The sequence below is a fragment of the Ceratotherium simum genome, chromosome 28 (assembly GCF_057802395.1).
Source record: "Ceratotherium simum simum isolate JZ-2026a chromosome 28, ASM5780239v1, whole genome shotgun sequence".
Lineage (NCBI taxonomy): Eukaryota > Metazoa > Chordata > Mammalia > Perissodactyla > Rhinocerotidae > Ceratotherium > Ceratotherium simum.
Genome location: NC_141927.1, coordinates 17,606,072 through 17,630,166, shown reverse-complemented (window position 1 = coordinate 17,630,166; position 24,095 = coordinate 17,606,072). Strand labels below are relative to the sequence as shown.

At 37.2% G+C, this 24,095-nt stretch overlaps 1 protein-coding gene across 1 annotated transcript; it reads right to left on the bottom strand.

Moving 5' to 3' along the window:
- Positions 1-4,019: 4,019 nt before the first annotated feature.
- F11 (coagulation factor XI) lies at positions 4,020-23,865 on the bottom strand. The gene is made up of 14 exons (XM_004428770.3): positions 23,811-23,865; positions 18,901-19,063; positions 17,322-17,428; positions 16,189-16,348; positions 14,596-14,705; positions 13,726-13,885; positions 11,483-11,592; positions 11,216-11,378; positions 11,023-11,129; positions 7,597-7,765; positions 6,391-6,566; positions 5,397-5,492; positions 4,686-4,825; positions 4,020-4,181 (listed from the first exon to the last, which is right to left on the bottom strand). The coding sequence occupies exons 1-14, from the start codon at positions 23,863-23,865 to the stop codon at positions 4,020-4,022; spliced, it is 1,878 nt and encodes a 625-aa protein (XP_004428827.1).
- Positions 23,866-24,095: the final 230 nt, after the last annotated feature.

Sequence of the window (24,095 nt, the reverse complement as noted above, 5' to 3'; positions counted from 1 at the left end):
TCGTTTTCATTCCCTCTCTCTCTCTCTCTCTCTCTCTCACACACACACACACACACACACACACACAGAGGCACATTCCCAACTGAAAAATTGCTCTGAAGAGTTATTTTTAGTTTGTGGATGGCCTTGGAAAGGGCAGAAATGTTCTCCCAAGAAGTAAAGAGAGAAGCTTGCTCTGCACTGATCCATGAGCACTGTGTACACAGTGGGAATTGAACAAATGAGTGGGATGTCAGGATAGAGCCCAGGGACCACGGCCAGAGAAGCTCTCCCTGGGGTAGCAGGGGGCCTCATGGACATCTTGTGGAGAGATGCCAATTAACTTCTGCTGGAGCATAAGTGCCATCGGTAAATTCTCTAAATGTGATCTTTGGGACATTAACCAGAATGTTGAAAATTTTCTCAAACCAGGATAGCGAAAGGTCCATTCTGACCCAGACTGCTGTAGGATGTGGAAAAGCCCATACCATAGGAATATTAGAGGACAACATAGAACTCAGAGGTTGAGGGGGGAAGTAGGTCTGAATAGGACCAGGTGAGGACATGTCTCTTCATCAAAATGGGTCAGTTTCCCTGACTATTTAATGAGGTAAGACAGCAGCTAAGGCTATAAGTGGATCAAATATAATATAAAATGTATTATTTCTAAAGTCTTTCTTAAATAAATGCCTTAGTCTTATATGTGATTCTCATCCCAAAGTTTGGGTTCACTCTTTAGGGTCTATGTTTATGACAGCCTACTGGTGCCCAAGGTGCCAGCTGTGAGAACCACAGCACGTGTGATGGAGCATGGCCTCATTGCTGGCTGTCCAGAAACAGAGGCAGCTCTATAAAGAGTTGTAACCAACTTCTCTTTGAATATTTAAAATCAAAATGATTCAAGAAAATAGAATTTTTAAAATTAGAAGAAAAGATAAACTAAGTTCCCTAGAATAGTACAGTAGTAGGTGCCTCATCAAGGCAAGTTAAATTTAGTTGAATCAGGGTAATAATAATACTTTGGGTCACTAAGTCCTAGGGCATCCAAGTTTCCACTGCAAGCAACAGAAAACCCAATTCAAACTGGCTTAAACACAAAAGGGGATTCATTACTATGAAACAGGAAAGCCCAGCGTTTGTTCGGGCCTCAGGCACTGTGTCTCCACGTCTCTGTGGGCCCTGGGCTGGGTTCTCAAGATTGTTGCCACCTCAACCAAGGCCAGTGCTTCCCCATTCACCTGGAGGGGGATGAGAAAGCTGTTCCCTCGACAATCAATCCAAAGTCTTAAAGGTTGCTCAGATTGACGGCTGAGCCAATGACAGTAGCTTGGGGGATGCCATATGCCAGCTGCCTAGACCTGCTCACCCATGAACTAATTCCCAGGGCAAGGAAGATGGGATTACATCGTTGGAAGCATGCAAATCAGGATCCATCCCTGGACCTGGAGGTGAGATCACCTCCTGTGTGTCTATAACACACAGGGTGAAGGATAGGCAACCAATATGTTCACCACATTGAGCTACTATCCAGTTTGCACAATATAAGTTCTGGAACCTTTTTTTTTTTTGCAAGAATTCTTACTATATTTTTAAGACTGCAAGGATCATATTCTATTTTTGTTTACGTGATAACTGCCAAATTAATATTAATTAAAAAATTAAGCAGTTAATAATTTGGTGATCTTACACATGCAACGTTTAATGTCATTTATATTAAGAGAATCGCAAAATAAAACTACATTGAGATACATTTTCCCACCGAATTGGGTTGTCAAAAAATTCCTAAGTTTGATGTCATAATGTTAGCCAAAGTGTGACTCTGTCTTACATTGCTAATGGGAGAGAAAATTGCTACAAATTTTTGAAGAGAAATTTGACAATATTTATCAAAATTACAATTGCATTTATCCTTGTTTTCTTTTCAGCAATTCTATTCCTGGAATATATCCTACAAATTTACCTGCATACATGTGAAAGAGTGAAAAACTGGAAACAACCTAGGTGTCCAACAGTAGGGGACTGGTTAAATAAAATGTGGAATCTCTGTGATGGAATACCATACTTCCATAAAAAAAAGACCGAGGAAGCCTTCTCTACACCAATCAGAAATATTTCCAAGGTAGAGCGCTAAGTGAAAAAGAAATTTCGGAATAGTGTGTAGAGTGTGTAATCTTTTGGTATGGAGAATGGAATCTTCTCATTGTATATTTTACATCTTCTTACGGTGTTTTCTCTTATGAACCATGGGCGTATACTAGCTATTCAAAAATTAAGATATTATATAAAATTAAATATTACAAAACTAAAATGTGTATTTTTCTTAAAAATTTCTTGGGAAAGACTTCACAGAAAGATCTTTTCTTTTTTTAGGGAATAACAAATTTTTCTTCAGAAATAGATTAGTTACATATAGTCTCCTCTATCCCTTAATGCCTCTTCCTCTCCTTTTGAACAAAAGAGACACAGATGGGGAATGTAAAGGAAGGATATCTTCTTATCACAAATTACATCTTAACCTTTTTTTATGTGAAGTGTTGCATCAAGACTACTAAGGCAATGAACAGACAATAAGATAAGAAAAATTATTATCCTTGGTAATCTTAACGGCACTCCAATTTTCAATTCCAGTCTTGTTTGAATCAACAAGCATTTTGGATCTGGCCCTTTTATGCCATTCCAGTCTGTTTGATTTTAGGGGGTTTTTTGTTTGCTTTTGTTTTTGTTTTGTCTTCCTCAGAACAAACTCCTTTTCATCCCAATCTTTGAACCCGCCCCAAATGCTTTTCTTCCTCTCCCTTCTCATAGAACCCTGTACATCCCTCTCATTTCCATTTTAAATTATATACTTTATACTTGTGTAATTATTTTATTTTTGTTGTTCATGCTAACTAGACTAGAAGCTTCATGAAGGAAGGGACATATCTATCTGCTCACACTGGAGCCCCACAGCTCAGTGTGCTCAATAAATATTTTTAATATTGGATGAATTGTAAAGTTGTTGACACAGATTGAAAATTGTGGTGGAGACAGTGCAAATCCCAAGTTATTACACTATACCAGAAACAATAACCAGGTAAATATGTGCACTATAGGGAAAACCCCAAGACTTAGAATACAGGAAGCTGCTTTGAAGATACTTAAGACTCTACTATAACCATCCATTTGTTCCCAAATTGTTTTCCCCTGTAGTATGGATGTACTTTATATTGACTTCTGTCCAATACATTTATCTATAAATGCAGATTTGTAAACCCACACTCACAGTGACACTTTAGCTTGCTCCTTTCATCTCCATCAGCCTCCCCTACCGCAAAACCACGCCAAATAAATAGACAATCTTTGCATAAATAGTTTTCTAGGCAAGTACGTGTTTGAGATTCATCCCCAAAAGGACCGCTTCCAGATGAGTTGCGGCCTCTAATAATTTCCCCTATAGAAATTCTGGAGTCCACATTCACACTCATAGCTTCTATCTACCCAAACTAACTTGAAAAAAATATTCAAAATCGAGATGACAAGAATTCCTGATTATTCTGAAAACCTGCCACTGAATTCAGTCAAGTTCTTCCTTTACAAAGGAAATGTGTTCATACAGGCAGAGAATAGATTCTTGCAAATTGATGGTGACTGTCCTTGTCTCCATTCTCTCCGGTTCCTGTTTTTCATTTAACAAATCTTTTCGTGGTGCCTTCTTTCCTTTGGTGCCACTGCTCGATTCTTTTCTGGTTTATCTGGCTATATTTTAATCTTCAAAAATATCACCTTATAGTATTTCTTTGGCTGAGTAAAGATGTGATCAAAAAGCAAGAGACTGGATGCTGAAAGCAAACTATGATGATCATGGAATAGGAGTTTTGAAAACAATAGTTTGTTTGGGCATCTTCTTACAAATACCAAGCCCCTTCAATTGTTTCTGCCTCAGTATCGTGACCTGTAGAGGAAAATGATGGCACAGTGTCTTCTTCAGTGACATCAAAACCCTCTTCTGGGGAAGAATCTGGTTTGCCCTTCAGGGAGTCCGATGGCATCCAAGAACACTTTCACGGTGCTTGGGTTTTCTCCAAAATCCAGTCCACATACCTGACCACGTTGGTGTAAACACCTGGCCGTTCTCTTTGAGCGCAGCCTTCACCCCAACTGGTAATGCCCACCAAGTGCCAGACCTCATCGTGTTTACAGGACAGGGGGCCCCCAGAATCTCCCTAAGACGAGAGGAGAAAAGAAAAGGCGCACAGTCAGTTCAGACACTTCTCATCTTAAATACATTTTCCCCAGAGTGATTTCGCCTAAAATTCTGTCTTGGCCCTTTTGTAAACTTCGGTTTTAAAACAAACACACTGTGGGGCTTGCCCTGTGGCATAGTGGTTGAGCTCACGTGCTCCACTTCAGCAGCCCCAGTTCACGGGTTCGGATCCCAGGTGTGGACCTACACCACTCATCAGCTGTGCTGTGGTGGCGACCCACATATAAAATAGAGGAAGACTGGTGCAGATGTTAGCTCAGGGCTAATCTTCCTCAAGCTAAAAAGGAGGAGGATTGGCAATAGATGTTAGCTCAGGGTGAATCTTCCTCAGCAAAAAAAGCCAAAAAACAAACAACAAAAAAAACCATACTGTGTCCCCTGCTCCTTGGCAGAAGACTGCTTTTTAAAATGCATTAAACATTCTAATTTGAATATATTCAATTGGTTGAGAACACTCTGTTACCTTACAAGCATCCTTCCCTCCTTCTTTATAGCCTGCACAGATCATCTTATTGGTAATTTTATACTTTGTGTATCTTGTCTGGCATTCTTCATTTGTCACCAAGGGTATCTCGGCTTTCTGGAGAGTATTTTGTATTTTATCTGAAAAACAATTTTTTTGGTTTGTTAATGGAATAACCATATAATAGTATAAATATAAGTATATATTTAAATATAAATATATGTATTTAAAATCAAACTTATACCTATATAAAAATCTAGAAAGAAAAAATATTAGTTTTACCTCATAGACCTTTCATAATTACAGAGTAGGAAGAAGACATTTTTCCCACTATTGTGAGTACCATTTTGTTAACGTTAATTAAGTTCAAAATTAATTACAACTCTAACTGGAATAACTTCCCAGAGAAAATAATTGAATAACAGACTAGGACATTTACTGAAAAGTGCTAGGTTTCACATTAAACTTCATTAAAAATAATTAGTCTTTAAAGAGATTGTCATATTTAAAATTTCCAATCAAACAGACGTGATAGTATCCTCACTTGGGTAAATTTGTCTTTCCATCTTTATTAATACACTTTCTGCAATTGAATAATGTTAGTATTTTACTCACATTTTAGCTGTATGACTTGACATAGCAGAAAAGGTTATGGTTAAACTGTGTTCTTTATCTTTAGGATGGAGCATATAAAGAAACATCATTTTTTACCTCTTAATTTCCTGTACCCCCATCCAGTCACCCAGCAATCGCTATATATTACATTTTTATCTCCTTTGGAAGGTAGGCATATGGGTCGTTGAGAATCTAAATTTTAAAAATCATGATTTAGTTATCAGAAACGAAATGTATCTTCTTTCCCAGGAGACTCTCTTTTTTTGCTTTACATTATTTACTGTGTTCTCTATATCCATTTTGGCCTCATTGGCATACATTTTCATCCCTCATGTTCAGCATTATACATCACACATTCCAGGTAGAGGGAACAAGAGCGAGACCAGCCTCAGCCCTCCCCACTAACTCCATCACTCTAACCAGGTCCGGAACCCTGTAGGAGTTGCTTAATTGCTCTGACCTTCAATCCTTTTGTTCCTAAAAGGGAGGTATAAATCATCCTTAATATTCCAATATATTATTAAAAAGTATGTCATTCTGTGCATCTGAAGAAGCCTGGAGAAAACTTATCATTTCCCCCACAGCCCAAAATAGGATTCAATAATCAGCAAAGAGAGTCAGTCTTGGGGCCCGCCCCGTGGCTTAGCGGTTAAGTGCACGCGCTCCGCTACTGGCTGCCCGGGGTTCGGATCCCGGGCGCACACCAACGCACCACTTCTCCGGCCATGCTGAGGCCGCGTTCCACATACAGCAACTAGAAGGATGTGCAACTATGATATACAACTATCTACCGGGGCTTTGGGGAAAAAAAAAAAGGAGGAGGATTGGCAATAGATGTTAGCTCAGAGCCCGTCTTCCTCAGCAAAAAGAGGAAGATTAGCATGGATGTTAGCTCAGGGCTGATCTTCCTCACAAAAAAAAAAAAAAAGAGAGTCAGTCTTAACAGACTGAAAGACTAGCTTTGCAAACTCTCCCTCTTCCTGATAACAGCCCATGGAGAGATGGCTAGGGTCAGGCTGTGAATCTAGGAGTGTTAAACATTATGTCTAGGTCATCATTGTAGAAACTTTCCATTTAAAATTCTACATACCTGTGTAATTCATTGTTGTTTCCAGTTTCAACAAGGCAATATCATACCCACTTTCTGCCTTTTCATATTGATCGTGAATTATTATCTCTTGAACTCCAAAGAAATATGTATCCTCTTTTATTTCTGACTGATTTAAAATGCCACCATAGACACGCAAAATTTTAGGTGACGCTACCCTAAGGAGTAAACAATAGAAGAAAAGAAATTTCCTTTACCAAACAATTCCCAAACATTAGAGCTATATTGCTATTTAACTGGCTATACTATCTGATATTTTCTGCCAGTGATGGGCTTTTAAGTGGAAAAAAGCGATTTCACGCTAAGATTTTCAGTCACATATTCCTCCTATATAGAAGGCCCTGGGCTAGCATTTACCTTACAGTAAACACAAAAATGAATAAATGCTCTTTCCACCCTCCAACACACACACACACGCACTCCCCTACACACACCCATGAAGAGTTCTGGGTTTTAGTTTCAACTCTGCCGTTCATTGGTCGTGACCCTGAGAAATTCACCTGGACTTTCTGGTATTCCATTTTCCCATATGTAAAAGATAAAGGAGACTATTGACCTCAAACGTATTTTTGAGTTATAATGTGAGTATGCTGCATATTGATGGGAAAAAAAAGCATACACACCAAACAGTGTCTGGAAACAACTCAGAGGATACTGAAGTGCAAAGAGGAAGTTTGGCCAACTAAATTTCCCTAGGATACGTATACTCTGCTGATGGAGCTTTTATTTTTGGCCAATATTAAAGTTGACCTAAGTAGGGAATACAATTTGAGGATGAGTAATGAATTCTTCCTTCTACATGTGGAAACATTGAAAGAGAGAGAGAGCGAGAAAGGTAGAAAGTGAAATTAGATTCGGGGAATGAAAAACTCTCTTTGAATTTAGTTCTGGACCCAATGCACAGAAGATGGTGTGCTCTTATAGGAAATAACAAGAACTCCCTTGGGGATGTATATACATTTAAATGAGAAAGTGGAATTGTATGCAGTCAAACAGCCACCTTCCTGCACCTATTCTGATGCTAGTAGACCACGAGTGGTTCTTCCTTTTTGTTTTTTTCACTACAGACAGAAAATTAATTTAGCAAATAGGGTAATTTACATTTTAAAAATATTTGCTAATATAATAGTGATGGATTTCATATATGTGTGAGCACAGTGAACAAGTAAAAACAGTAATAGTACTGACTCGTCGAAACAATGAGCCGCTGTTAATATCCACTGGTTTCCAATGATGGAGCCTCCACATAGGTGTCTCTGGGTAGGTGAGGTGACGTGCAAAGTTATCTGCCATGGCCACTCACCAGAAACAGATGCCCTTCCTCCAACAACTCTGGGCTTGATTTTGGTTGTACACGCTGCAACAGAAGGATTGCAATGAGTAGCTTCCTAAATCTTCTTTTCCATCAGTAGTTATGCTCCTTCAGATGCAAAGGGAAGGAAATTTTCCCTTGATTCAATAATTACCATGACCTTGACTTGAAAAAACTTTATAATCAAGTTGGCAAAGCAAAACATGCACATAAAAATTGAATGAGTAAGTCGCCTTGAGATCGTATGCCCCCAAATAATGCTTCATCTGGTACCAGGAGGCAGTCTTATCATCCTTCAAGTGATAACCCTGATAGTCCTTTTAAAGCAGCGGTTGGCAAGTTGGCCCTCAGACCAACAGCATCACCTGCAAATTTGTTAGAAATACAAATTGTTGAGCCCTACCCCAGTCCCAGTGAATCAGAAACTCTGGCTGTAGAGCCTAGCGATTTCAGTTTTAATCAGCCCTGCTGAAGTTTGAAGTTATAAAGAAAAGTTGAGTACCTTCCACTCAGTTTGCAGTCTTTGTCCAATTCCTCCCCTATCCCCTTCCACTCGGGCTAACCTTTGGTCCCAGTTCCTCCTGCTCCACCCACAACCCAACCTGGGCTGCTCTTCTGTTTGTGAACTGCTTCTGCCCTTTGGTCTTGTTGACAGTTTGGGGTTCTTTGGCTCAAATCTTGATACTTTCCAAGGACTTTGAGTCAGACTTACCCCTCTGTTTCTTTCTGTCTTGGCTGCCCTGAGTAGCATAGTCCCTTCTATTTCTACCTCCTGGGATGCCCAACACAAGAACCCACTCTCCTGGTTGGAAGCCTTGGCCAAATCTGCCTGAGTAACCTAGATAGAATGGGAGTGAGGTGTTCATAGACAACAGTATTCTAGAGCAGTGCTTCTCATATTTTAATGTGCATATGGATCACCCGGTTATCTTTTAAAATGCAGATTTTGATTCAGTCTGGGGTGGGGCCTGAAATTCTTTCTAGCAAACTCCCAGGTGATGGCAACCCGCTATGCTCAGATCAGACTTAGGAGAGCAAGGCTCAGGGGATCAAGGAAGCTTCATGTCCTCGGCTAGAGGAGGAGTGTGAAGTTAACAGAAGAGTCACTAGTCAAAAGCTAAGTCCTAGACAGTCCATTCATTAGTTTTCTAGGCATAAACAACCTCTCTAGGTCTTTCTTTCCTCAATAGGAAAATGGGTGTATAATTCTGAGGCAGATTCAAATAGAAGAGGACAGGAAAATGAATTTTGAAGGAAACACCCAGCTGGTGTAAAGCTGACATAGGAACAAGCATGAAGTGTTTGTGAAAGCCTAGATATGCTAAGAAGAGAGTTCTCATTTGAGAGTGGATCAGGTGGAGATTAGTTTTAGAGGACCATTTTGAGGATGTTGACTATATTCTGGAATTACTGGGAAGCCCTTATAATTTGCAAGTTGGGAAGTGGCATAATGGCAAAGTTTAGGAAAATTAATAGATAAGCAGTAACTAAAATACATTCTGAACAACTTAGCAAAGACCTTATTAGGGATGAGTCATTGATCTTGATGTTCATTCTATTTGGTTTCTCAGTTCAAACACAATACTGAAAATATCCATGTCTAGGATCATATTTTGTGTTAAGAAATGTTTCTTTTGATGGCAATTGCTCTGTATCTTAGGAAAGTTAAGTTATATTGTAGACCAATGACAATGCAAGACATGTTAAACATAATTAGATATCCCCTCTAATATTAGGGTATTATTTCATCTAATATAGTGCAACCTAGTTACCTAGTTTCATTTAATTCAGAAGGTTCACTAAAATGATATAAGATTTTATTTTCCCTTATATTTTCTGCTTCAACTATCAATCTACACCTCAAATATTCTGTAACCTTTATAGAGTCCATGAATTCAATAGAGAAGAACATAATGAAGGAAGGAGAGTGGAGAATGGATTCTGCAATTTAAGGCGTAAGTGCTGGTTCTTATTTTTTAAACTATGTCGACATCATTAAGAACAAAACTTGCTAAGCGTTCCTTCTAATGCTTAGTACAACTAAGACAACAGAGTTATTATCAATGCTCCTTCTTGCCTAGGTAAATTTATTGCGAGGAAAACACAGAATGTATGAGATACAACGTAACTGATTAGCTTTTTAAAGAAGGTTGAACCATCCAAAGATTCCCATAAGAGCCCCCTCTAAACTCTAGGAAGTCATAGTTTCCTAGCTGGGATATTAGTATTGGATGCAACACAATATCATATATTCTACAAAACAAGTTCTCAGAAGTTAAGGATTTATTCACCTTCTCAGTAGAGCATATAATTCTGAAACAAAAAATTTTATACTTTGAAACTATTACAAAGCATAATTATCAACTTCTATTTTATTCATTAAATATCAGTTGCATCTTAATTTATATTACATTACGATATCGGACATTAAGCAATAAAAGTCTAAAAATGTGTGGTTTTATGTAAACCGATAAATACTCAAGTCATCACAGGGCATTATGGTAACTTAGGGAGGAGTGTGTGTAGTATATTCTTTCCTGTTGGGGATTCTGTCCCCTAGACGATTCTGTTCACCTACAAACCATCTCTGGTTACTATGCTCAGAAATTGGCCACTGAGATGAAAACATCACTGATCTGATTTTTATTGTAATTTTTATGTTATTACAGGTCTTGTTTAATCTAGACATTCTTTTTATTTCCACCCACCACACTCTTTGTTACAAAATAATAAGGTTTTACTGTAATTTTTGCCAATATTCATAAGTATGCAGAACACTGGCAGGGAATCTGAAAGAATGAAGGCCCCTGAGAGGGAGCTACTTGAGTATTTCTTGAATAGAGACATAATTGTCAAACATATGATGATTATTTATGTTTCAACTAAAGATCAAGTAATGGTCAATGGAAAGAAAATGAATAATTTGGTTAACTAAGATGCTGGTTGATATTTTGATTACAAAGAATGATAAGAAAGTTAGTTGGCCTTGATAACAAGAATCAGACATAAAAGTGTTGGCTGAGCCTGAGTCTCACCATGAAATACCAGTCGTGTGAATGTGTCGAATTAAAACACATATTCAATTAATACTAGGCAATGCAGAATTTAGTCAAGGCCCAATATTTACCCTTAAAACATGGTCAGCCTGGGAGATAGGAGTGAAAATAACAGAAAATTGCATCTAAGTTCATTATTTCACCAATTTTCTCCCTTCTGTGGCTATTATTGGTTCTCTTTGTCATGATGTATCTGGCATAGAATAACTCCTTCATACGTATTCTTTCAAGTCACATTAAACTCACCATTATCCATTTTACATAATCTTAATGTATATCCAGAGATGCCTCCTCTCCCATGAAGTATTTTAGTTGGAGATCCATTTGAAGAAAGTTTTAAGTAACATTTACCCCTACAGGTTGGAAACAAAAGGGTATAAACATAATGCTCCTCTAAATAGATGGGACAGAAGTATCACTGTAACCCTTTATGTCTTACTTCCCTGCCTTGCAAGATTCTTGAGGTGGAGAATAAGTGAAAAATTGGCAGCGGACGGTGTTGGTACACATTTTCTGGCAGGCTTCATGCCCTTTCGTATCAACAATGTCCAGTTCTTCTCCCAAGAAATCAGTGTCACGGTAAAATGAAGGATGACAGAACACTAGACAGCAAATCACATATCAGATATGAGACATATCACCTTAGCACTCGTCAATTTCCTAAATTTCTTGGTATTAATCAGAAGAAAATGCCGTCATTGTTTACCTGGGACGCTGTGCCTGCAGTTTTGTAGACTGAACCCGGAGAAAGCTTTGCTCTTTTTAATGCGTGTACTTGGTAATCCACTCGCAGATGTTTTAAGAAGACAAAGATTTCTAACAGTAAAAAAGGGAAATATAAATATACCATATAAAACATATCAAATTAAAAAACATTTTTTACAGCACATGTAGAAGTCAGCTCATGCTGGCATTGAATAGCAAAGATTTTCCCATTTTGAAAGTACTCTTCATAAATCACTGGGTCAGACCCAATGATCCATAGATTGTAGACAAATTTTCAAACCTAAACTACCTGCCTCCATAAAAATTTTCTGAGCTTGCTCTCTTGTCAGTGTTCCTATCATCTTCCTTCTTTATTTCCTCTCTTTCAAAACTCTCAGCCTATCTCAAAGATTCAAGAGTTTTCATGCTACCTAGAAATCTGCTATCTGGAGTTGCTGCAGACTTAGACAGGGATAAGTGAAACCCATCACAGGCTCCACACCCAGGCAGAATTTTCCTGGAAGGAAGTAACTTTTCCTAATTAGCACAAAATCACTGTCTAGAGCAGTGCTGTCCAATAGAATTTTCTGCAATGACGGAAATATTCCATGTCTGTGCCATCCAACACAACAGCCACTAGCCACAGGCAGCTGTTGAGCACTTAAAATGTGGCTAATACAGCTGAGGAAATGAATATTTAGTTTTATTTAATGTTAATTAATTTAAATTTTAAAAGCCAAGTCTTGACCTGTAGCATCCATGTTCCTCTCTCGCCCTATATTGAGAATCAAATGTGTTATTCCTCCTATAGGTATTGACTTGGGATTTTATAAAAGGAATAAAAAAGAAAAAGAGCAGTGCTTAACACAAAATAACACACCACAAAGGCACCTTTCTAATTTCTGAAGTTTATAATGCCTCAAGGCTCCATCTTTGAACCTCCTTGCTTCTCTGACTGCATTCAACCTTTTGATGATCTCACCAGATTCGATGGCTTTAACTACCAGCTGGATACTGGTGACGCCCAAGCATAGATCTAGAATGTAAACCTCTCTTCTTAATTCCAGATTTTTCTTTTCAATTGACAATTCAACATTTCTCTCTGGATGTCTACTAGGCATCTCTTCTCTCTTGAAATCTGCTCCTTATGAAATCTTCCACATTTTAGTCATTGGCATTTCCATCCTTTCAATTCCTTGGGCCAAAAATCTTGGTGCTATCCCTGACCCTCTCCTTCATAGCCAGCATCCAGGCCATCAGCAAATCTTACTGGCTCTACATTGACAATATATCCCAATCTGATTACGTCTCTATCACTTCCACTCCAAGTGGGGCAGGATTTTTATCTATTTAGTTTACTAATGGCATCCCTAGTGTTCAGAACAGTGTCTGGTATATAGTAGGCACCAAATAAATTATATTAAGTTTGTTCAGTAAATGAAAGTAACAGACATATTTTCATGTGACAGACCTAGTGCTTCTGAAATTATAGCCTCACTCAATGGAGTGAGTCTTGCTCGATGGACAAGGAACTCAGGGTTTACCTTGGCTGGATTGATCTGGGGGACACTCTCCCAATAATGGGCAGCCAAGTTGAGCAAGTGCCAAGGGCTCTGAGAATTCTGATTCAGGTAATACATGGAATCCATATTTTGAAGCAGACTTAATCTTAAGATATTCTTAGTGAATCTTGTTAATATGGGGCAGCAACCCCAGCAAATGTCCGTTTGATGATCAGAGAAATTTCCCACGCTTTATTATGGTTTCCTGTGTTTTAATATCCATCAGTAGGGAAATAGGGTCTCAATTCTCAAACCTCCCTGCACCATCATCCCCAGTTCTGATGATGGAGGCCTTCATTTTCACTTCTCTCCTCTTTGGATTTGACATTTCACTGATATTTCCAGGTCTTTCTGTTCCAGGTTCAATTGTCTTAAACCAAGCATTGGACTAAGCTGCCTCTTAATGACCGTTTACTTTCCTCATTCCATTCAGACCTAGGCAACTCTCCCTTTGCTGAAGGCAGAGACCTCCCTAACCTAAAGAATATCAAGAGTCTTTGGTAACATGGGGTTTGTAGTCAGTAGTGGGTAACGGAAAGGCAGCAGAGCGAGGAACTCTTTGCAACTTTTACCTACCCTATACAGACATTTGGAGTAAATCTGTAGTTGCTCAGAATTTTTAACGATGGGTTTTGATCAGCTGTTTTAAAAGATAACATTACTATTAATCTTAACTCCTTACCTTTCAGACTCTTTAGGCCAGTCTTGAGAGAAGAAGGTAAAAAACAAACAATTGGGATGGTGGGTACAGATACGGCGACAGACAAAGGGGTCTGGAGCCACCACACTGTCGATGTTACTGTCTGCAAACACCGTGCTGGGGAAAACATCTCTGATACAAGCTGTAGGACAGAAGAAACTGTGTTCAGGCTGTCAACTCACCCACTGAAACAGTAAAAGCCCAGTCATGGTATTCGTAAATTCCACATAAAGAAGTTTGTTGGGGAGCGAGGGAAGGATGAATAGGCAGAGCAAACAGGAACTTTAGGGCAGTGAAAATACTCTGTATGATACTGTAATGATGGATACCCGTCATTATACCTTTGTCCAAACCCATAGAGTGCACGACACCCAGAGCAAATCGTAACCTAAACTATGGGCTTTGGGTGATTCCAATGTGTCAGTGTAAGTTCATCAGTTATAACAGATGTCCCACTCCAGTAGGGCAGGTTGATAATGGAGGGGGCTATGCATGTGTGGGGGCAAGGGAGATACGGGAAATCTCTGTACCTTCCCCTCAGTTTTGCTGTGAACCTAAAACTACTCTAAAGAAATAAGGTCTTAATAATAAGTAAAAAGTTTGTTGACTCCAAGACCTTTAAACTAAATTTTTAATTTAGAAAAACTAAAGTGATTATTTTAAGCTTTAAATTCAAACACAAACTCTAATTGTGTAGGACACACTGAAATTTTTCACATGAAGAAGGTAAAAGATCTTTGAGTCTGTTTCATCAGTGAGCATAAACTGGTATCCTAAATTAGGCCCATTGCACGTATCATCAGCACCTATTATTTAATGGTTAAACCACCTCATTAAGAAAAGAATACTTACCCAGGTTAGAAAGTGCACAGGATTTCAGTGAAAATCCAGACTCCACTTCACCGAGCTTCGTTATTCTGGTTGGTGTCCCCGTTTGGGTGTACTTCAATAGACAAACATTACTGAATAAAAATAAAAATGGAAAAATATATTATTATTCCAAATGCAAGTAGGAAAAAACATAAAATGACAAGAAATTCCCATTTAGAGATTGCTTGGGCATTATAGCTAAGGAAGTGCTCTGACAAGCATTGATCTGACAGGCTGGACAGCTGGACTTGAGTCTCAACTCTGCCAGGACCTGGTGGTCCTGTGCACTTTGCCATCAGTAAAGTGACAGCTTGAGAGGGGTGGTGACATGATGAGCTAGAGTGTAGGAATCAATGACTTCTCAAGCCCTTCTCCATTTTAGCATTTTTAACTTTTTAGTATTGCCTAGCAACTCCCAATTTCCTGGCCCGTTGTTCACATCGTGTTAACTCTTAGACATAAAATATATAAAAAGATGTGGTTTGAGCTGAGCTAAAGACATAAAAGCTTGAAAATTAAGCATAAAAGTTTAATTATTGGGGCCAGCCCCGTGGCATGGTGGTGAAGTTCACACACTCTGCTTCAGCAGCCCAGGGTTCGCAGGTTCTGATCCCAGGTGCAGACCTACGCACCACTTGTCAAGCCATGCCGTGGTGGCGTCCCACATAAAGTAGAGGAAGATGGGCATGGGTGTTAGCCCAGGGCCAATCTTTCTCAGCAAAAAGAGGAGGATTGGCAACAGATGTTAGCTCAGGGCTAATCTTCCTCAGAAAAAAAACTTTAATTATTAATTTAAGGGTTTGTTTTATCATGTTGTTTTTGAAATCTTCGGTGCTTTATTTTCTTTCCACTCATCTCCTTTCTGTGAATATGGAGAGTAGAATGTTAAAATCCAAATACTAGTCGTTTGAACTTATTTCTCTTTTTTCATTGGATTACAGATAACTGTAGTTTCCTATACAAATTTAGAATATCTCAAATTATTTCTAAATATAAAAGTTAATGATATTTTTCCCTAAAATATTTTTAAAGAGAACATATTAATCATTAGAGTTAAAATCATTTTTTTAAATATTCTTACACAATAGATTTACCCTTGGAATATTTCAAAATCCAGTATGGGGAAGATTAAAACACTTCACATGAAGCTTCCGTTATTTTGTCTTAGGAAGCTTAGGGCTTCTGTTATTTGGAGAGATATCTGAGTAGGTTTTTCTTTGGTTTTAAAGGGTCAAACAGTAGCATCCTTTAGACTGGGAGTGGCACAGTCAGACCAGCTGTAACTGTCTCAAAACTGCCAATTTAAAAATGTAGCACTTTTTTAATTAACTAGAAAATGGGTTAAGCATATATTTATATTTTTATAACAGATAGACTCCTCACCATAAATGCATCCAAATTGGGCTTTAAATGTACATTCCATCAAGAAAACTGTAAGTACTTATTATGGAAATGTCTTGTAGGGATTAAAAATAAATTTTGGCATCAAGTTGATGAAAAACATTTTAATGAATCCCCATTTTGTTCTCCATCAGATAATCAAATGTCTTTGGGCTCAGTCTACAGCTCACTCACCGATGCTCTGCGCTTGGAAACCACCTTGTTGCGTATGTGAAAAAGTGACAGTGAATGTCATTCGTGCATCTCTCCTGGCATTCCTGAGCATTCTTGGTAATAGAGCTATTATAGTTCAAGCCCTTCATGTCTAGATCCACATAAACATATTTGTTGCAAGCTGGAAATAAAAGTGGAAAATATGGTTATCTTCCAGACTCCAGGGGCAACTCAGATAGTTCTACCTTAGCAACCCTCCCTCCTGACTTGCTTCTCAACTCTTTCAGCCACTTTTCCTCTGAAGTCTTTTATTTTTGTTTTAGTCTGCTTAGTTCCTACTTTCACATGGAAGCAGTAAGAGAATGCCAATGTCCTTCCTATATTGCAACTATATTAGACCTGTAAATGCCTGATTCACTTTTCCGAGCTGGCCTCTCTTGATTGATTGATTCATTAATTAACCTATTCAACTATCTATTTCACTATTAAGACAAGTGTCATCTCAACTTATAAAGATGTTTCCTTTGAATTAATATATTTAATAAGGACTTTCATATAAAACTTTAAGCTTTGAAAAAGAGAAAGAAAATAAATGAATGATGAGAACTGATGTAGCAAGGTATGTCCTTCTATGAGATAAATTTTAATGAACTATAATGGGGGGGGTAGGGAGACATGAATATATGCTAGTTCTTACTCTACACAGAAAGAATTTCACTAGGAGAATTTATTTCCATACAGCAGGGTTTTGTTTTATAGCCATAAAACCATAACTGATGTAACTACACGTATACATCACAATAACTGGTATCTATTAATTCTATTTTTTTTTTTTTGAGGAAGATCAGCCCTGTGCTAACATCCATGCCAATCCTCCTCTTTTTGCTGAGGAAGACCGGCCCTGAGCCACATCTATTGCCAATCCGCCTCCTTTTTTTTTTTTCCCCAAAGCCCCAGTAGATAGTTGTACGTCATAGTTGCACATCCCTCTAGTTGCTGTACGTGGGACGCCGCCTCAGCATGGCCAGACAAGCAGTGCATCGGCACGTGCCCGGGGTCCAAACCTGGGCTGCCAGTAGCAGAGCACAAGCACTTAACCGCTAAGCCGAGGGGCCCGCCCCATAGTATCTGTTAATTCTAACAAGACATCTTACCACTTATTTGGTGTGGACATTGCTTGAAAGAATATCCAGAAATTGCTCCTGTCATATTCACCATTGGCAGTGTTTCTGTAACACTGTCTTTCAGGATACAAGTAAACCTGTGTTTTAAAAAATGACATTACTTGGTGGGAATTTATGTTTTAAAATTATGGGTCTTAAAAGTCAGCACACAGAAAGTCGAAAAGAAGGAAACAAACTACTCTATCTTATGCCAAAACAAACATTTTCTTAGCAAGACTGTGAGTTTGTTTTTCATTCCAACATCCCTACATTTAAAAGATCACATATACTACTCCTTCCTAACGGGAAATAGAAGTGGGCAAACTATGACCTGCTGGTCAAATGCAGCCCTCTGCCTGTTTTTGTATAGCTCATGAGCTAAGAATGGTTTCTATATTTTTAAATAGTTATATTTTTAAATGGTTACATTTTAAATGGTTATATAAGTACTTATATAATATCCTTGATTTTGCCTCTGGATCCATAACTCCTAAAATATTTACTCTCTGCCTTATTAAGAAAAAGTATGTGGATCCTTGTTGTAGATTTTAGAATAGTAAATTTTATAAGTTCGGGTACTATGTAAATATCTATAAATGCAGCAATAATACACAAAGATGTTGATAGCTTAATTCTACAGTAAAAATTTATTATTGAATTTTTAAGCTCAACATGGAAACAAAAGTGGTGGGTGGAATGTTCTAGAAATTTTTTAAAAATATGACTATAGAGACAAAACCACCACAGGCAATTTGTGAATCTTGATAAGATTCTGGTTAGTGGCTATAAATTACATTTGGGGGACAATTGAGATGATCTAGAGGGATTCTTCTTAAATTTTTTATGTCTTTTGTGTAGGATAATGTATGTTGAAATATATAGGGGTGTTTGATATTTTCAAATTATTTCAAATAGTTAAACATGTACACATACAGTTATGCGCCACATAACGACATTTTGGTCAGTGATAGACCCAGTATACGACGGTGGTCCCATAAGATTAGTACCATATGGCCTAGGGGTTTCCTAGGCTAAACCACCTAGGTTTCTGTAAGTACACTCTATGATGTTCCCACAATGACAAAGTCGCCTAACAACGCATTTCTCAGAACATATCCTGGTCATTAAGGGACGCATGACTCTATATAGATAAGATACGAATGGCAAAAAGTCTTGGTGTTGATGGGATCATTGTACTATTCTTTCATATTACCTTTATAAACATTTAAATTTTTCTAATAAAATAGTTGAAGGAAAAGTATCAGTTTAAATAATATCAACAATCAATCAAAAAGCAAAGATTAAGAGGCATAAAAGTAGAGAGAAATAAGAGAAAAAGTGTACCATTAATATGGAGACCACAAGAGAGGAAAGTCCACACTGAGAGGCATGTCTGTTCCTCCCTGATCTGCCTACACACCATCTTTTTTTTCTGTAATATTTAATATTTCAATTGAAGGACAATATCCAATTGTTAACATTAAATTCTATAAAATGGTACAGGGAAATCGATTAGTAGGTAACTGTCATGTAAAATCTATTTCCTCTATGTAGAAATGCAAACATTTACCATTTGGTAGGATCTTCAGATGATGATTCAGCCATAAAAGTGAAGAGCAAACACCTTGGGTGGTGGGTACAGACAACCTGGCAGTGCTTGGCACTTGGAGTAAAAACAGTAGTAATGTCTCCTCCTTGAAAGTAGATATCTTTGAACAGCTTCGTCACACATTCTGTGATGTAATACATGGCATGGGTTATTTTGGGTTTTAGCGGGCACGTATCTAATTAGGGAATAATCTCACGAAGACAAGTGAAGTAGGTCTACTCAACAGGAAATATACTTGAACTTGGAAATCAGAGCAATCAACACTTTGATGTTAGTTTATTGGAGAAGCAGCCTCAGAGAGGAAAGAAAATCACCAAATGGTGCATATGCCTTCATGGAATTGTGCTTATGAGTAATTATCTTGGAAACGTGGAGTGCTTTGTGGGTAATTGAATCATTTCTCAGATCTTTATTGGCAAAAGATGCTCTTTAGGATCCCATCCAAGTCTAGAAAGGACCTCCTGCTTTTCCTCTTCTCCATTGCTTCTCTTTGTCTAAACTCCGTGTTTATATGAAACAAAGGCTCCACGGTGATCATTTTCCAGCAGCACTCAATGGCCCTGGATGTGATAATGTATATCACCTCACTACTTAAAATGGGCCACTTTAGTAACAGAAACTTTAGACTCTCAGAACAGTAATTGAATCTCCTTCAGCTGAAACCATATATAAGTTTAAACAAAAAGCTAAGTTGCATAAAAGTTAAAATTTTTTCTATCTCTAGAAAAAGATATCTAATATTCCAAATTGTGACATTTTGGGTCATTATCACTTAGTGACTAAATAAAGGTTTCTGAATAAAGATGAAAATCTACATTTTCATCTTGGTATATTCTCATGGAGAAGTACTACTATATAGCCCTTGGTCGTCTTAATATTAAATATATATATAACAAAATATATATATGCTTATTATATATATACAAATATATACAACAAAAGTGAAAATACTTTGGGCAGAATAAAATATAACTCAAATATTTATTGTAATAACAACCAACATACCAATAAATACGTGGGAACGTATGTAGGTACAAAGCAGTCAAAAGTATCATAGAGTCTTATAGGATTTAAGCTGTGGAATGGATGGTGGAAAATTCCATCTTTATTTTCACTAACCTCTAACTGAAATGTGGCATTACCTTCTATTATTAATGTAAGCAACAAACCACATTCATGTTCATAGTATCTGTGACTTTGTCATAATAAAAATCACAGATTTGAAAAGAAAACACTCCAGTTGCAGATATCTCAAAATATCACTATCACTCATTACTAGTTTGGTGGTAAATTATTGCTATTCAGTTTTAGGCCCACCACTAAATCTTGTTACAGAGTGTGTTAACAAGAAGCACATCTATTTTTATATCACTTTTTTTGTTTTTTACATTTTAACTAACTATATTTCAATATGATTGATTTCCTTGGTAATCCTACGTATTTTTACTTTATACCTTTAAAAACATGATTCTGAGAATGGAGACCAGAGTGTTCACTAAATTTCCAAAGGGATCTATGTGAGAAAAGAGAGTCAAGGATCCCTGCCAAAAACTATCCTCAAAAATTCACTATATATGCCTACTAACTTACCCAGCTGTAACCTCTGTATATAGCACGATTTTCTCCAAAATTGGCAGCTAATGAAGAATGACCTGGGACATAACAGAAACCTGCCTTGTCTCCCCAAGCTCTGTGTTACTTCCGCTGGACTTGTATGGCAGCCTCCCATTGATGGAGAGTCGATTCTCACCTCAAAATATTCCCATTGACCATGGAAATCCCACCTCTTGGTGCAAAGCAAGCATGCTACATTAAAACATTACTTTTAAGAAACTTATTAATTATTTGGTAAATTAAACAGATTTTATATATTTAATATAGATTCTGAATTTCTTAAAATATACCCTATACTAATTGGATCATTTAGTTTTACAAGGAGGATTGGTTTTCAAAATCCAAATACAGCTTTTTAGTGCCAGTAAAAACTGGTTAATCTGTTGTTTGCAAACTAGCAAGTGCTCTTTTTTGTATATTGAGTTTGGATTCCAGACTTCTTGCTAATATAATGCATTGGCTCAAATAATTTGTGTTGGTTATTTTGGACTTTTCTAGGTACACAATCGTATCATCTGTGAACCATAAAAGTTATTTCCTTCTGATCTTTTACTTTTTATTTCTTTTTCGTTCTTTACCGCTCTGACTAGGACCTCCAGTATTATGTTTAATGGCAGTAACGGTGGGAATTCTTGTCTTAGTCTCAATTTCTAGGGAAAACTTCCAATGCTTCACTATTAAGTATTAGGTTCCTTGAAGATTTTTGGTTTGGATTTTCGTTTGCCTGTCTGTTTTAAGATATTCTTTAACAGATGAAGGAAGTTCCCTTCTATTTCCAGTTTGCTAAGAGTTTTTATCATGAATGGAATTTTATCAAAATTTTTTTATGCATTATTAATTTTAAAAATTATTTTTTATTGTAGTAACACACACATGTGCGGAACTTTTTCATCTTCCCCAACTAAAAGTCTCTACCCATTAAACACTAACTCCCCGTCCCTGCTCTGCCCAAACACTGGCAACCACCGTCCTTCTTTCTATCTATGAAACTGACTACTTTACATACCTTATATAAGTAGAATCATAAAGTATTTGTTCTTTTGTGACTGGCTTATTTGACTTAGCACAATATCTTCAAAGTTCATCCATGACATAGTATGTGTCAGAATTTCCTTCCTTTCTAAGACTGAATAATATTTCACTGTATGTATGTTCACCTTTTGTTTATCTGTTCATCTGTTGATGGACACTTGGGTTGCTTCCACCTTTTGGCTCTTGTGAATAATGCTGCTACGAATATAGCTCTTAGAGTCTTTTCTTTCATTTCTTTTGGGTGCCTCTATTGATTTTTGAATGCTAAACTAAATTTTCATTCCTAGAAACCCAACTTTGTGGCAATGTAATCATTCTTTTTATTTTTATTTTTTTTTAACATACTGCTGGGTTAAGTTTGGTAATATTTTGTTTATGACGTTTGCATCTATGTTCATGAAGAAAAAAGGCCTGTGGCTTGTCATAGTGTCATAATGTCAGGTTTTAGTATCAAGATTACACTGACCTTACAAAGTGGGTTGGAGAGTGTGACTAAGTTGACCTTCTCCAATATATGTTTGTTTTACATTCAGTTGATTTCTGTAATTTTCTTTATTTTTTCTTCCTTCTACTTTTTTTTTTTTTGCATTTAATTTGCTATTCTCTTTCTACCTTCTTGATCTGGATTCTTATATCATTAATTTTTACCTTTTCTCCATTCTAGTGTGTGCCTGTAAGTCTATACACCTTTATCTCAGCACTGATTCAGCTACATCCCAAAGTTTTGATATGCCATATTTTCACTATCATTTAATTCCATATATTTTCTAGCTTCCATTGTGATCTCTTTTTTGACCTATATTTATTTAAAAGGGTGTGACTTAATTTTCAAACATTGGAGCATTTTCCGGTTGTCTCATTGTTATTTTTTAGGTTAATTCCACTGTGACTGGATAACGTGCTCTGTATAATTTTAATCTTTTAAAATTTGTTGAGACTTGCTTTGGGGCCTTGAATGTGGTCAATTTTTGTAAATGTTCCATACATATATATAAAGATTGTATATGCAGGTACAGGGTCCAGTGTTCAAAATATGTCCACTGAGTTAGCACTGATTTATTTATCGATGAAATAACAATACTATTTCATAATGATGACAATGAAGGAATATAATGACCTGGATAACAATGTGGTTACTAAGAAAAATGAAATTATGAACTGTATAGTTTAATACCGTAACTGGAATTTATTTTAAATCTCTTTACCTAGATTTGCCATTTTTCACATATGCCAGAAAAAGTGTACTGTGTATAAAATGCTAGCAACAGCAGAAATTAAATGTAATATATGTAAGTTATTTTCAAAAGGAATGTTTAAGCTTTCATTTTAAATAAAGAATAAACACAGGGGCCAGCCCGGTGGCTTAGCGGTTAAGTGCGCTCACTCCGCTACTGGCAGCCCGGCTTCTCCGGCCGTGCTGAGGCCACGTTCCACATACAGCGACTAGAAGGCTGTGCAACTATGACATACAACTATCTACTGGGGCTTTGGGGGGAAAAAAAAAAAGGAGGAGGATTGGCAATAGATCTTAGCTCAGAGCTGGTCTTCCTCAGCAAAAAAGAGGAGGATTAGCATGGATGTTAGCTCAGGGCTGATCTTCCTCACAAAAAAAAAAAAAGTTAAAAAAAAAAAGAATAAACACAGGGGCTAAAAATACTTGTACTGATATGTTCTTCTGAATATTGGTTAAGTAATTTATAAACAAATTTAGTGGATGTGATGTAGAGTGGAGAATTAAAATTAAATTATTGAAATGCATAAACTATGTATGAATATTCACATAACATTTTTCAGTCCAAAGTTGCTAGTGTGTGTGTGTGTGTGTGCGTTGCACGAAACTGACTGCTTTATGGAAAACTGACTAAATGAGGTGAATCAAAACTCCTATTTTGTAATTTTGCTCTTAAATATCATTTAAATGTGATGAAAATTTAGATATAAATAAATATGGATATGGATATAGATATAGACATAGATTCCTACTATTATGAATAATCCGTTCACCTCAATTTCCTTTTCTTCTTTGAAAACACCTGGAGCCTCAAGCAAAAAATAAAACAATTTTGTTTCCTTCCCAGGAGTGGATGGTGTGGGATTCATTCTCCCACATATATGGGGACTGTGGTGTGATTTCTCTCTCTGGGCTTCTGCTCTCTTTTTTTCTAATTTATGAGTCAGAGAACCAAGCTATTTCCAGTCCATACTGAAGATAAAGCTCTACTTACCACCAGAAACCGAGGCAAGCAAAATGAAATGTACCATTTGATATAATAAAATCATCCTACAAAAAGAAAAATGTGCTTATGTTTAGAACATAGAATGTGAATTTGTAATTAGTTTACTGACATCAGAGTTTACAAGAACTAGGGAGGGAGAGGAGTAGTGAACTCAACAGTGTTCACAGAGTTCCTATCGCGATGTTGAATTTTATCTTCCCCAAATCCTAGAACGTTCCTCGGCATGACTGTGTGTGTGGCAGTCAACACTCTCATAGTTCTGAAGAACCTAGC